Source organism: Sinocyclocheilus rhinocerous, unplaced genomic scaffold (genome assembly GCF_001515625.1).
Source record: "Sinocyclocheilus rhinocerous isolate Xijiao unplaced genomic scaffold, SAMN03320098_v1.1 scaffold1333, whole genome shotgun sequence".
NCBI classification, from domain to species: domain Eukaryota; kingdom Metazoa; phylum Chordata; class Actinopteri; order Cypriniformes; family Cyprinidae; genus Sinocyclocheilus; species Sinocyclocheilus rhinocerous.
Window position 1 is genome coordinate 623,431 of NW_015625783.1, and position 15,444 is coordinate 638,874.

At 39.2% G+C, this 15,444-nt stretch overlaps 2 protein-coding genes across 2 annotated transcripts in view; one reads left to right on the plus strand and one right to left on the minus strand.

Annotated features, from left to right (window-relative positions):
* LOC107706272 (E3 ubiquitin-protein ligase NRDP1-like) overlaps positions 1-2,303 on the plus strand; it is a 7,522-nt gene extending 5,219 nt beyond the window's left edge. The window contains exons 5-6 of the mRNA XM_016509946.1: positions 1,641-1,761; positions 1,840-2,303. Of these exons, the coding sequence (XP_016365432.1) occupies positions 1,641-1,761; positions 1,840-1,944 (226 nt within the window). The 3' untranslated portion in view covers positions 1,945-2,303. The remainder of the gene's footprint in view (positions 1-1,640; positions 1,762-1,839) is intronic.
* Positions 2,304-2,455: 152 nt separating this feature from the next.
* The window catches only part of LOC107706278 (protein virilizer homolog), a 24,325-nt gene continuing 11,336 nt past the window's right edge, over positions 2,456-15,444 (minus strand). Inside the window, exons 7-23 of the mRNA XM_016509959.1 lie at positions 14,832-15,056; positions 13,103-14,300; positions 12,035-12,559; positions 11,605-11,759; positions 11,352-11,434; positions 10,953-11,046; positions 10,016-10,560; positions 9,515-9,750; positions 7,951-8,430; positions 7,466-7,598; positions 7,270-7,386; positions 6,996-7,156; positions 6,175-6,271; positions 5,744-5,910; positions 5,296-5,642; positions 5,047-5,190; positions 2,456-2,769 (exon numbers count right to left, since the gene is read on the minus strand). Coding sequence (XP_016365445.1) covers positions 2,591-2,769; positions 5,047-5,190; positions 5,296-5,642; positions 5,744-5,910; positions 6,175-6,271; positions 6,996-7,156; positions 7,270-7,386; positions 7,466-7,598; positions 7,951-8,430; positions 9,515-9,750; positions 10,016-10,560; positions 10,953-11,046; positions 11,352-11,434; positions 11,605-11,759; positions 12,035-12,559; positions 13,103-14,300; positions 14,832-15,056 — 4,886 coding nt within the window. The 3' untranslated portion in view covers positions 2,456-2,590. The remainder of the gene's footprint in view (positions 2,770-5,046; positions 5,191-5,295; positions 5,643-5,743; positions 5,911-6,174; positions 6,272-6,995; positions 7,157-7,269; positions 7,387-7,465; positions 7,599-7,950; positions 8,431-9,514; positions 9,751-10,015; positions 10,561-10,952; positions 11,047-11,351; positions 11,435-11,604; positions 11,760-12,034; positions 12,560-13,102; positions 14,301-14,831; positions 15,057-15,444) is intronic.

Genomic DNA, 15,444 nt, shown 5'->3' on the forward strand with positions numbered 1-15,444 from the left:
ATCTGGAAAAAGGGGGGTCGTCTTATAATCAGGGTCGTCTTATATTCGGGCCAATACGACAAATATGGAAGTACGGAAAGAGGAGACGCAGGGTCGGCGCCAGAGCGCACAAAGTGCACAAAGGCTGCTTTGAAAAAAAAAATGTTTCTGGAAGTAATTTTCAGATGCAACGGGGGAAAAACGGGATAACACAAACATGAAACTTGTAAATAAAATAATCTGATATATAGCCTATGTACAATTTAATAACATATAGCCTAGTTTGATATATGAATTGGGTGTTCGTCAAAGATTGCATGCGGTCGGAGATTCCCGTGTTTACAGCTCCGTAAAATAACCTACTGGAAGCTCTGTAGTTTTGCTGTATAGGCCTATAGATAAATATTAAAATTACAAACACACAATAACATTTTAAGTTACTTCCATTTCTGAAAAAAAGAATGTAGGCCTAGTAATTGGTGTTATAAATACACACGCCTGATTTTTGTTTTAATTATCCATTGTACATAAAAAAAACAAAACATTTGCAATCCAGACTGAAAAAAGCCAGAAGTGAATGTAAACCAGATTTGGCCCAGACTCTGTTGCTATCTGTGAAGCCAAGCATAAGAATAGCCTACTAATTTAAATTTGTTAACCCACAGTAACAAATTTTAACAGATTAATCGCATATTTTCGTTTGCTGCATGCTTTTAAAAACACAATAACATTTTTTTTTTAATTTTTTTTTTAGGAAAATAAAAAAAAGATACGTCTCATATAAGTTGCATTTTCAGAAATAATAACGGCAGGCCTAATAATGTTATAATGTACCAACATTATGAACACTATAGGATATTTTAGTTCCCCTCACTTTACAACAAATCCTTTAAATTTAACCGTATCAGAACAGAATATGAATTTTAAAAATATATAATTCTAATGGATAAATATAATTGCAGTATATAATAATATATGCTTAGCAATAAACATGCCAAAACAAATTAATTTATAAAGAAACGTAAGGTAAAGTTGGGCTTACCTCTCTCATTAGGCACAAATCCAAATGTGTCCATATTCGTGATGTAGCTGAAGCTAAACTATTAGCCTTATTAGGTAAAATAGGCTTTGTAGTTCACGCACGTTCTAGTATCGACGGAAAAATACCATAATGAGCAAAAATATGCCACAGTGGACCGGGTCTCACGCCGAACGGCACGGTGAACGGCTGCGCTGTTTCCAATCAATGCAGTAGCTTAGTGTGCGCGTGAGGCGCACTGAACATTACAAACAGCTGAAACATTAAATAGACTACTCCGTAATTTTTGGTCATACAGTAAAGGCATAATTCTAAACTGCAAAGTGTTAGCAGTTTGAAAATTCAAGAATAATAGCAAAGTTAATAAGAGAACGAACCGAAATGAAAACATTTCGCTTTTAATCTGTGTATTTAACAGCCTGGGAGACATTCCCAGGGCAGTACCTTGCCTCACCGACTAAAATCAGGGCGCCCACTACGGAGACGGCACCAGAGGTGAGGGGGCAGTGACCGAGGTGGCCGGGCCAGGCCCCTCAGGCCCCCCCGTGGCGCCGACGCTGACTGACTGTCACCATGTAAATGTTTTTAAGCTTGAAAAAACGTCTGGGCGTGTTTGTTACAGGGCAGAATTAGACTGCAAAGTCGAAGAGGTGCGACATGAAATGGAATCTCACTTGGATTCCCAAAGACGACACATGGTGCAGAAGGAGAGTCTGCTGAGGTGTGAAGTGGACGAACTGAAGGTACCATACTTATTACATCAGCAGGCTTTTGTGTGTGTAGCGAGTTACTGACAGGTGTGTGTGTGTGTTTGTGCAAAGGGCCAGCTGTCCAGAGTCATGTCAGATGTCCGTGTTCTGCTGGCTGCAGAGAGAGCGCGCAGACGAGCTGGAGAGGGCGGAGCTGGAGAAGGCAGAGCTTCTTGAACTTTAAAAAAAGGAGGGGCTCAGACCGGCCACGCCCTCTGGAGCAGCACCGCCCCCTGCTGAGGTGCAGAGAAAGCTGAGCCCAAGAAGCCTAGCTTTGGACTGCATCAAAAGAAAGAATAGAGAGGCGACAGTCATCTGAGGACACTGCTTTTCACGGCAGAACAGTAAGGAAGAGGGAATGTCACATCATATGATGCTAATAGAAAACCACTGACTGGAACTCATCATCTGAATGAAGCCCCATTATTGCAGTTCCTCGGGGTGAACCGAATGATTGATATGAGATTGGCTATGTTTGATGATTTATCCAAATTGCTTAGTAAAAATACTTTTTTGACCAATTTTGTATGTTTTTAGACTTTCAGAGGCTTGTTTTCCTATTTAAAAGTACAAGAGATGCATTCTGTTAAATCGTTGATATTAAAACAGTTTTGACAAGGTAGACTGTGGATTTCTATATAAAAATACACTCAAAAACATACAAGAATTTAATCATATTTAATGGTTTTAAAAAGGAGAGAAACACAAAACATGACAATGATATACATAATATCAGCCAATGGTTGCAACAGATACAGCAGATCCACATCCTGATTGGTCCTTTAGAGCCTGACGGCTGAGTCTGCTTTGCTCAAGGCAGCGTTTAGCGAGTGAATGAGCGGATGTGTCTGCCCCGTCCGCCTCCGCCGCTGTTGAACTTCCCTTGACCACGACCACCGCCACTTACACCACCTACTCCTACACTAACACCACCACTCAGCCAGGACAGGCCCGTCCCTCTGCCTCTGGTGGCTCTGTCCCGAGGAGCCAATCGGTAAGCACCTGAAGAGTTGGGACAGAGCGGTCAGAAACTGTTTGACATGTAGGTGTAGGGTGAGCTACAGAGCTTGTAAAAACATTTTATTCATTAGAGAAGTATTTTTTCACCTTTAAAGGGGTCATATGACGTTGCTAAAAAGAACATTATTTGGTGTATTTGGTGAGAAAGAAGTCATCTCTGAGGGACACACCCAGCAGGTGGCAGTATCACCTAATGTTTTACATTATATAAATAATTATCGAATGAGTTTAAAATTAGCGATTGACCAATATGATTTTTTAAACAGGTAATGCTGAAAGAGAAATAATTGTGTTATTATTATTACTGTTAAATTTAAAAATTATAATATATATAAAACAAACTTTTATATTTTATTTTACTTTTATACTTTTTTTTTTACATTATATAAGGGTAAGATAGAGGTTTAAGATAGAGGTTGAACAATAAGTTTAATTTAATAGCCATTGCCTAAAGAGAATATAATTGAATTGATTATTATTATTATGTTTAAATTTGATATTTTAGTCGATAAAATAGTCGACTATTTTATTTATTTATTTACAGTATATATATAATATACATATATACACATGTGACCCTGGACCACACAACCAGTCATAAGGGTCAATTTTTTTAAATCATCAGCTGAAAGCTGAATAAATAAGCTTTTCATTGATGTATGGTTTGGCCGAGATAAAACTCTAAATCTTGAAAAAAATCGAAATATTGAGAAAATTGCCTTTAGAGTTGTCCAAATAAAGTTCTTCGCAATGCATATTACTAATCAAAAATTAAGTTTTGATATATTTATGGTAGGAAATTAACAAAATATCTTCATGGAACATGATCTTTACTTAATATCCTAATGATTTTTGGCATAAAAGAAAAAGTGATAATTTTGACCCATTCAATGTATTGTTGGCTATTGCTACAAATTTACTTGTGCTACTTATGACTGGTTTTGTGGTCCAGGGTCACACACACATATAATATTTTCTACACACCAAGCCTGCATTTATTTGATCCAAAATACAGCAAAAGTAGTAATATTGTGAAATATTTTTACTATTTAATATAACTGCTTTCTATTTGAATATATTTCAACATTTAATTTATTCCTGTGATCAAGGCTAAATTTTCAGCATCATTACTCCAGTCTTCAGTGTCACATGATCCTTTAGAAATCATTCTAATATGGCTTCAACTCTAATCAAACACACCTGAACGAGCTAATCAAGGTCTGAACGGTTACTAGGAAGCTACAGGCAGGTGAGTTTTAATTGGAGTTGGAGCTGAACTCTGCAGGGCTGCGGCTCTCCAGGACCGGAGTTTGCCACCCCTGCACTATACCATTCAAAAGCTTGGAGTCGGTATAATTTTTTTTTTTTTTTGGGGGGGGAAAGAAATTATAGAAATTAATACTTTTATTTAGCAATGATGCTTTAAATTTATCAAAAATTATGATAAAGACATTTATAATGTTACAAAAAATTTCTTTTTCAGATAATGCTGTTCTGCTGAACTTTCTATTCATCAAATAAAGTTCTTCGCAATGCATATTACTAATCAAAAATTAAGTTTTGATATATTTATGGTAGGAAATTAACAAAATATCTTCATGGAACATGATCTTTGCTTAATATCCTAATGATTTTTGGCATAAAAGAAAAAGTGATAATTTTGACCCATTCAATGTATTGTTGGCTATTGCTACAAATTTACTTGTGCTACTTATGACTGGTTTTGTGGTCCAGGGTCACACACACATATAATATTTTCTACACACCAAGCCTGCATTTATTTGATCCAAAATACAGCAAAAGTAGTAATATTGTGAAATATTTTTACTATTTAATATAACTGCTTTCTATTTGAATATATTTCAACATTTAATTTATTCCTGTGATCAAGGCTAAATTTTCAGCATCATTACTCCTATCAAAAATTATGATAAAGACATTTATAATGTTACAAAAAATTTCTTTTTCAGATAATGCTGTTCTGCTGAACTTTCTATTCATCAAAGAAACCTGAAAAAATTCTACTCTAGCAGCAAATCAGAATATTATAATTATTTCTGAAGGATCATGTGACTGGAGTAATGATGCTAGAAACTCAGCTTTGAAATCACAGAAATAAATAAAATTTTAAAATATATTCAAACAGAAAACATTATTATTTTGAATAGTAAAAATATTTCAAAATTTTACTGTTTTTGCTGTACTTTGAAATTTTTTGGGGATTTTAAATGCAGGCTTTTTTTTTTTTCCAAGGCCTACCTGTAGGTGGCTGTCTGGATGGTAACGGTCGAGTGAAGTTGCTTTGCCCTCCACGAGGTTCACTGTAAGTCCCTCTGTGAGTGTCAGCGGACACTGGAGTGCTCCAAGTGGATCCACGACCACCCTCACGACGAGGGTAGTTACCTAAAACAAACAAATTATTTTGAATAATGTGTCATGGATTTTATCAGTCACATATAAAAGGAGTACAGAGTATATATATGTGCTGAATCAAACATATATGTGTACCAGCAAGCAGAACACTCTTGGGGGCTGGTGGAGTGAAAAAGCGGGCGTGGTTCTGGAAGCCCCTCCCTCTGGTTCCTCCAGTAAACAAGCCTCTAGTTGGTGGCTTGGCTCCTCCTCCTTTTGGTGGGCGTTTGGGCAGGGCCAGGCCAGTGGGTTGACCCACATCCTTGAACTCTGCAGCAAGGAAATCATCTACATGCATGGAAGGAGGTCGACTGGTGTTCTGCTTGCGCTGGCGGAAAATGTCATGTGGTCGAGAGAGCTGGCCAAACGCACCACGACCCCGACCCCGAGGGGCCGCCATGAAATGAGCTCGTTTCGCAGGCTCCACATAATCTGAATTCCCACTGCAAACGAAGAACATGATTTGTAGCTATATAGAGTTTATACATTCAAGGTAAAGTAGTAACCTCAGACTAGAATGGTAAGCAGACAACACATTGTGTACCTGGATGTGATGAAGGTCTCATGTTTGTGTTTTCCCAGTCGGAAGCCTTTGGGTGGTTTGCTGTGTCCTGGGGAAGCGGGTTCGCTGAGGAACGAACGTTCTAACTCTGCCTTTAGGTTTAAGTCTGGACAACACTGCTGGGCCAGTGCAACTAGGTCAACTTTCACCTGGCAACACATACATTAACAATGCTCACATGAAAAACTACACATAACATGAAGAGCAATTTATACTTTTATAATTTATTAATAATCCAAACTACAAATTTATTGTCTCCATAATAAATCTGCACTCTAAAATTTGTGTAAGCAAAGAAAAGAAAATGCTGTTACCTTAAAACATGCCATAAACTGTTTACATTGCTCTCCAATTGCTCAATTATATATTTCAATCACAAATATATTTATCGCTCCCGCAAACACACGTCTCACCATGTCAACTTCTGTCTCCATCTCATCTGACTGGAATGGAGAGAACCACAGGGCCTTCAACTGCTCATCCAGGACATCCGAGAGAACAAAAACCGTCCTGAATGTAGATAACCAGTTAGTGAGGGGAAAAAAGAGAAAGTAACATTGAGGCATTCAAGTATTTTCATTTAATAAGGATGTGCAAAACTACATATTTAGAAAATTGACTAATCCAATTAGACACATTTGGTTGGGGCATTTAATTAAATAAGAAGCATTTTTGCATTCAAACAAACTAGATCACGCACGAGAGAAATAGAATAGAAAGCAGCTTTCTCAAGTTGCATTTAAAATTAGAATTTTTTATTGACTTATTTTGGCTTTTCTTTTGCCTTTATTGGGACAGGACAGTACAGAGAATTGACAGGAAGCAAAATGGCACAGGATCGAGAAAGGGTTCACAAGCCCAGACTTTAACTTGGGATGCCCCATATGTAACCATGCCTCATGTTGAAGTTCTGCTTGGCACCAACAACTATTCTAAACTTAACAGGAAGTCTTTTAAATCGCAACACCTAGTTGACTCACTTAATTCACACACCAGTGTTATTTTAGTGTCACTGAGATACTATTATATATTATATTTTAGTACATCAAATTTAACTAAATGAAAATGAGAAAGCTGCTTTGGCACCTAGCTGAAATAAGGTAAATTTTTTAATATATAATATTTTATTTCAATTAAAGTTTATTTCAAGTAAGATTTCAAAGTTGTTTTTTATGGATTTCGTTAACTATAAAAACCCAGTCACATACACAATTAATCTCTCTGTCTGTACTACCTGTGGTTGAACTGTGTCTGAAGGGGTTCTGGTGCAGGTAGAGTGGGCTCAGCTTCAGGCTCTGCATTAGTTGGGGCATCTCCAGAACTTTCAATAATCTGCCGCAGTCCAGCCACATTCTCGAGCAGAGTCTCCAAAGACTCATCCTCCTTACAGAGCTTCTGCACACATGGGAAAACGAGAGAGTAGGACAGGATTAATATGTGTGTCTCTCTTCATTCAGGCTATAGGGCACAGCTTAATTATGATATATAACCTAAGCTGCCACATGTACCATGATGTGTTTCTCCAGTTCTGATAAAGGATGTTCCCCTGAGTCCTCCTTCCACTGCAGCAGCTGCTTCATGTCGCTCACACTAAGAGCTAAAGAGCGACTGTCTATGTCTTCATCCTATGTAGTATAAAGAATATGTATTATTACCATATACATGCATGCATGCATTCAAGCACAAATGTACTGATTCTATTACCATGGCTTCACTGTTCAGAATCTGTCTCAAAAAGTCAAACAGGGCTGAAAGGAGCTCAGTTAACTCCTTGTTAAAGGACGTGGTTTCCCTGCGGATCAGAGAGGAAATGGCCAAGCTGTGTTTCTTCAGAGAGCTGCAACACAAACACAAGAACATTAACCACAAATATCACACATAAAAACATTTTCATCTTTCATATGATCTAGGGATGCTTCGATAATTATTTTCATGTTATGGCCGATAACCGATAAATATGAAAATAAATGAAATATAAAACACAAAAATGAAAATCATTTTAAATTATAAAAAAAGTGAAAATTGCATTTAACTGTTAACATTTTTTAATCAAACATAAAAAGAGGAAAATGAGCAAGCACAATTAAATATCCAATAGTAACCATTAAATTTGACAAATTCTCCAAAAATGACTACTATATATATGCATCCCTAAATTAGCCAAAATGACATCAAACGCATTGTGATACCTTTTCAGGTGATAGAGACCATAGTCGTGCTCAGTGAGAAACATCATGGTTCGCATACATGTGAGCTGGAGTGTGTAGCTGCTGTGTGTATTTCCCAACACTTCCAGCATCCCGTCACATATACACGTCATCATGTCTCTGGTCGGCAGTGCGTTGGCCAGCTGCTCTGCCTCAGACACCGAGGCTTCACCCGAGCCGCTCACGACCAGTGACACGTCCTGGTCACACAGTGACTGAAGGATGGAAGCCATCAATTCAGCGTTCTGCTGTGCTGACAGTGCGGCGTCTGCAGGTAGGACAAGCATGGCAACCAGTGAGGGAAGATGGTCTGACAGTTTGTCCTCCACTTTCCCATCACTCCGGCCCTCATTGCGTGCAGATCCACCCAGTAGAGCCAACATGGCTGATTTGCAAGCCCGTTGAGATGCCAGTGAGTCGAGGAGAGCTAGTAACCTCATCAAGCGTGAGCCAGCTGCCTCCCTAAACACACAACACACAGTCCATTTGAGCTGTCTGGAATATACAAACCAGTCAAACTAACCCATTTAAAAGTATATAGGCTTAATCAGTTATCACTAGACCTAATTAACTGACTTTTTTAAATTATATGTTGGTCATTTAATTTAATCTTAATTAACTGCATATAGCTAAAAATATCCCCCAACGAGAGGTCCACAGCTGTACTACAGAAAGTCTGCCAGTCATGTAGCACATTTAGCACATTCAAATTACAACTCCTACATTTGTAAATTACTATTTTAAATAATATAATATTTAATAATAATAAATATTTATAATTCTGAATATTCTGTCATTAATTACGCACCCTCATGTCCTTCCAAACCCATAAGACATTTGTTCATCTTCGGAACACAAATTAAGATATTTTTGATTAAATCTGAGAGCTCAATTTCAACATAATCAGTGTTGTTTACGGTCAGGAGAAAGCGCATGCGTCGTGGTACTCTCCAAACTGGCAGAAGAATTGTTGAATAAATTATGTTATTTTTGTTTTCTTTGCGCACAAAAAGTATTCTCGTAGCTTCGCAAAATTGAAGTTGAGCCACTGATGTACCATGGACTGTTTTATCGATGTCCTTGCTACGTTTCTGGGTCTGGGAATATTTTAGTTCTGTTGCTGTCAATGCAGGGTCAAAGAGTTCTCAGATTTCATCAAAAATATCTTCATTTGTGTTCCGAAGATTAACAAAGGTCTTACGGGTTTGGAACAACATGAGGGTGAGTAATTAATGAAACAATTTTCATTTTTGGGTGAATTAACTCTTTAAGTAATTTTATTAAAAAATATAAAATATAAATTATTTTATAAATATTTTTTATAACATTTATATTAGAAATATATGTGCGTATATAAAAAAAAAACTGTATACATATTTCATTTATAAATGCTAAAATTGTATTTTTTTTATGTTATTTTTAAAAACACACATTTATACACACATTCATGTGTATAAATATAAATGTATAATTGTTCTTGATATCTTATTAAAACAAATCTACAAGCTATGAACAAATTGTCCTTAATATGATGACTGTGTCTTACTGTTGCATTTCCTCCTGCAGCTGCTCCAACAATGTCCTCATCACCAGAGTCGCAGTGGGTGCAGCAAGATCACAGAGCTGTACACACACACGGCGGAGCATGGAGAGTAGCGGCGGACAGCTGTTGACACACACGCACCTCAGCACTTCCTGTAATACTCGAGCCTGAGCGTGTAAGTGCACACTCCACAACTTTCGCGTGTTCATCGCAACCCCGATGTCTTGCACGGATAGTGCCTAAAAGAGATAATGGGAGATGGGAAAGAGTAAATTAAATAAACTATTTTCTAGAAATAGCTCCTGGTAATTAACAAAACAGTTATGGAAGCATAAATTTGCTGCCTATGTTTTGAAACCATCCTCATGTTAGTAGTTTTGTCAAAATTTGTCTAAAAAGTGTCTAGTCAGGCAGCTCACAAGGGTTTGGATCAGAGCTCCTGTATGTATGACAATCAGCAGCAAGCAGCGACAGGTACTTGTAGCCGCATGTGTGTTCAGTTACCTGAGTGGTCTGCATGGGCAGTGGTAGAGGAAGCAGTTCTGACAGCAGACTAAGGCTGCTGTAGATGTTCTCTGGAGCAGCCAGTGTAGAGTTCAGCACTTCCCTCAGCATCAGAGACCAGCTGTTTCCGGCCACGGTCTCCTCTGAACCCGTCATCTGTTCGCTAATTGCATGTGTGAATGTTAACATTATCTCTGTCACGTCTCCCTGGATACGCAGCTCCTCTGCATCCAGGCGACCGGTTGTCGGGGTGGAGCAGAGGATCTTGTGAAGGGCGACACAGACGGAGGGCACACGCACGTCACGGAACTCACAGGTTCCCCCGCACAGCAGCTCTGTCAGCATGGCTCGGATGAGTCTCAGCGAGCAGGAGGCCACTGACAGCATCATGAGTCGCTGCGCTGTGGGGCCCATTGGACCATGTAGTCGCCATGGCAGCAGCAGCAGTGATGTAAGCTTCTGGAGGACTTTAATAAAAGTGTCCATGCCCTCTGCACTGAAGAGAGCTATGATGGCCTGGTTCCACTTCAAGTCTTTCTGCTGACCTGCACATACACAATGAGACACATAAGCTAATATTTTCATTGGCAATCAATCCGATTTAGCAGTCAATACCAGTACTAAATGAAACAATTTGAGACAATGCAGCAAAGCAAATATGCTACTGAACATTTCTTTAAAATTTAAATGTATTCATTTAAATATTTTTAACTTTTTAAAAAATATATATGAGTATTTCTCAAAATATAAATGACAGGATTTATATTTAAATTGGATTAATTTTAACAATATAACAGACAATAAGTAATGTTAGGAGCATTTATACTGCAAAGCCTAGATAGATAGATAGATAGATAGATAGATAGATTTTGTTTGTTTAGTATCTAGTTAAGACAAGCTAAGCTAAAAGTAAGGCATACAGTATGTTTGCATGTACCTGGCACAGTGGTTGGAGGGCAGGCAATGTGGCACAACACTCTGAGAGCGGTTACAAGACCCACCCCATCTGCTGTCATCAAGTTCTCCAGATTCTGACAAAGAAACAGCAACATTTCGATGCTACACCATATTTAATAATTATATGATGTCTTTAACATGTTGTGACCCAATCCTATATAAATTGGCATTTGAGCATATGAATGAAGTAGTTTTGTTTTATAGCTAACTGCAAGAGATCAAAGTAGGTTCTTATTCTTGTTGAAACTTGAACCATCAGTGCTTTAATGTCTTGATCAATGCCTAACATAAAATTAGCATACATGTTGTAGCTCATCCTCTACAATCTTAAACCCCCTTAAAATGCCATAAAATGTGGTTATGTGGTTGATAACCTCACCTGCTTTATGTAGTCAATAAGCGTAGGAATGCCACTAATATCAAAGTGTAATTTTTCAAGTGGCTCCAACCACTTAGACAGCTCTGAAAAACACATTTTATCATAGAGGTCAGATGTGAAGGCACTTACATTTGCAAAAATTATTAAATGGCTTTTAAGGCCTTGGAAAAAAAGGCCTTTTTATAGATCACAGAACTGGAGGTTTGCCTGATATTGAAGTGTTTGGTGGGCTGCAAAAGAGTAGCATGCTCACCTTGAAGCTTAGCATTGTTTTCATCAGCTTTGGAAACATTAAGTAGTGGAGTGGCATAGTGCTCTATCATCCGGAGATCGCCTGATGTCTGAATCACCAGCAGTACAAGCATACAGGCATAGTTATATGTTACGGACTTCCTTGCTTTTCCTTCCCTGTATGAGAGAGTGAGAGGAAGTCAGCAAGAGAACAAGTCATTTAAGAGGATACAGTACATTTAAGTGAAAATGACTATGGAGTGCCCCAGGGTTCTGTATTTGGCTAATTTGTGTTTACTAACAACCTATCTACTACATGGTGTCAAGAAACATTCAACACAAACACATCATATTCTTATATGTCATTATATAGATTGCCAAAATACACTCTGACAGATCAGACATTTTTAAAATCCTGTTTATATACAACAGGTGTATTAGCATATTCTCACCCTTGGCCCTCTTTGGCATGGAACTCCACCAGGTTGACCAGAGAGCTGAGGTTGTTATCCAAGCTAAAAGCATGCGCGACAGCATTTCGGCCTGTGCTGCTAAAGCTAATGAGATACAGGCTGTGAAGTGTTGCCAGAACACTTGGATTATCGCCATCTTCAAGCTCTGCCCCGTTCAGCTCAGCAACACCCTGTAGTGCATGTAGAGTCTGCATAAGCCACACCCAAAAACCATCATCCATCGAACCCTCTCCACCCGCAGAAGCATCTTCACCCTCACCCTCTGAAAGGGGCGTCAGCGGAGTCAAGTGAGAGGGTGGGGTCAGGTGAGTAAGGGGTGTGAGGAGACGAAGCAGCAAATTGGTGGTTTCGTGTTTGCTAAGGAGGAAGAGGAGGCCCTGCTGGGACTGTGATAGGAAACGCATCAGTTCTCTGACAGCCTGCAGGACTCCGATGTGGGCAAATGTAGCCGGATACGACAGAACAACTGCCAGGGATTCCAAAAGGTGACAAGCATGCATGTATCTGTAAAAAAATAAAATGCAATAATTAAAGAACTGCTAAATATTTGAACAAAAGGGGTAAATAACATAGCATTAAAAATATATTTAAAATGATTATATTTAAACTTAAATGGATAGTTCACCCAAAAATAAAAAATCTGTCATTAATAACTCAGTAAGGAAGTTATTGTTGAATAAAGTCGTTATTTTTGTTTTCTTAGTGCACAAAAAGTATTCTCATAGCTTCGTAAAATTACAGTTGAACCTCTAATGTCACATGGACTATTTTACAGATGTCCTTGCTACTTTTCTAGACCTTGAATGTGGTAGGACCCTGTCTATGAGAGGGAGTTTTTTTAATCAAAAAATCTTAATTTGTGTTCCGAAGATGAATAAAGGTCTTACGGGTTTAAAACAACATGAGGGTGAGTAATTAATGACAGAATTTTCATTTTTGGGTGAACTATACATTTAATAACAATTAATATTGACTATATATAATAGAAACCACAAATTTTCATCATAAATAAACAAGACAAACGTTTTGTAGCCATATGGTCCTGACCTGTACAGTGTTGGATAGGGATCATCACGCTCTGGTGGCCCAGTGATTCGGGCACTGGTGGGAAAAGCTTTCCCAGGAGGCTGTACCATACAGTGAGGTGCTGTCTCCAGCAGGTGGAGCAGTTCTTCCAGAAGACCTTGCAGCCTTTCCAGGTCACCTTCTGACAAAGAGGCAGATTCCAGCAAGGTATCAATGTCCATTGGGCTTTCCCGCTCTACCTCCTGGGTTTCCCTCTCCCTCTCATCTCCTTCCCTCTCAGTGCTTTCTCTGTCTCTCTCTCCGGCTTCTCTCTCACTACCCTCTCGCTCACCCACCTCCCCTAATGTGGGATGGCGTTCAGCCCAAATGCTGGCTGTCCTCTGCAGGTCAGTCAAAACCTCATAAAAATGTCCCTTTTGTAAAATGGCTGTGCCAGCCGTTGCGACACGCACGGTCTGGTCCAATAGAAACAGATCCAGCAGATGCTGGTACCCACTCGTTCCATCATTGTCATGGTGACGGTCTCTGAGCAGGGCCTCGATACCCTGTGGCTCACTGATGATGCTGTCGAGGGAGCGCAGCACGTTGAGTTTCATAGTGGATGAAACGTGTTCTGCAAACAGCAAGCCTAGGAGGCTGCCAACAATCCCTTTCTCCAGCAGATTCTGCACAGCCTGGGCACCACAGTCGGCCAAGGCAGAGGCCAGTTTGGTTCCTGCTTTGAGCTGGCGTAAGTTCAGCGCTATGGGCTGTGCCAGGGCAAAGTCCAAATTAAGAGCTTCACAGCTCCAGTCGACCAACTGCTTCAACTTCTCACTCAGCCTATCAGGGTCCTTAATAGACAGGAAGCTCATCCCTTTTAGCAGAAAGGCAGGGATCTCCTCTAAGGCAGTTACCCAGCCTGCCCCTCGCTCTGTCCTCTGTCCCTCCCCCCAGGCCTCCAACAGTTCTGAGAGTTTCGCTGCAGACTCCGCCCACAAGGAGCTTGAGTCCTGGATGTCTACCGTCTTGAGGCGTTTCAGCTCTGCCTCATAGCGTGTAATGTGCGGCGGTGTGAAGTGCTGGAGGGGTCGGAGTTCACGCTCGTATGGATCATACTGAACGGTTGGTAGTGATGCAAGGTCCTCAGGTGTATAGTCCAGGTCAAAGGCAGGCAGCTTGAAAGCCCCACTCTCCAAATCCTCCTCATCACTGGATATCTGCTCATATCCATCATCACCTGCATACAAAAGCAAAACACTTCACACGCATCTGATACATTGTTATTGGCTCAGCAAATCTAGCAAGTTCATTCTTGACTTCAAACTCTGTTGAAATGTTTAATTAAGTTGGGCGTCTCAGCAAATCAGAGCATAAACAAGACTACATTGGTTCTTTTGAATATCACTGAACTCTGCAGAGAACCAGATGTTCTCCACACCAGTGTCAGGAATCAGATCCTTTCACCTGGGAGCCAATATTTGCAATTATTTACCTTATGAGAGTATTATATGTGTGGGTATGTATGTATGTATGCATGCATATATTTTTTTTCCCCCTATAAATAGCGACAAATCCTTAACACTTATCAATAAAATAAATGATAAATACATACTATTTAATTTTTGTAAATGAACAAATATTTGCACATTTATATTTAATAAATTAAATTGATTTAGGGAGCATTTTTTGCCCTCACAGATGAAATATCTGGGTAATTATTCCCCAGAGCACCTGGTTTATTCACCCTCACAATACTGCAACTCCTCACCTTCTCCCTCTTCATCGGTGACCTCCTCACCCACTTCCTCTTCATCTTCATCCCCCTCACTTCCCTCAGACTGCACATCCTCATCCTCCTCATCATCAGCTGGACCCTCATCATCCTCCTGCTCTGCGTCCGAGTAATTCTCATCTGCAGGAAGAGACCCTCGCTCAGGTGAGACAGGCTCCAGGTAATCAACACCCTGTTCTGTGTTCTCCACCTTTACTGGACCTAAAGCAAAGACAACACAGTAAAGGTCAGTGCTCAGAACTTTTTCAGTTTAAGAAAATGCAATAACAAAAAAGGCTAAATAATATATAGTTGAGTCCACATTGAAAAATTGGGATTATTTAAATCTGGAAATACTGTGGAGAAAAATGAAATATTAAGATATAAGATGAATAATAAGATTCTCTGAAAACTAAAAATTTTAATTCAACACTATATATAAATATAAAAATATATGAGACACTATTTACTAGGGGTGTAACGGTACACAAATATGACAGTTCGGTACGTACCTCGGTTTTAACGTCACGGTTCGGTATGATTTCGGTACAGCAGGGGGAAAAACTAAACTTTTTTTTTTTTTTTTTTTTTTTTTTTTTTTTTTTTTTAC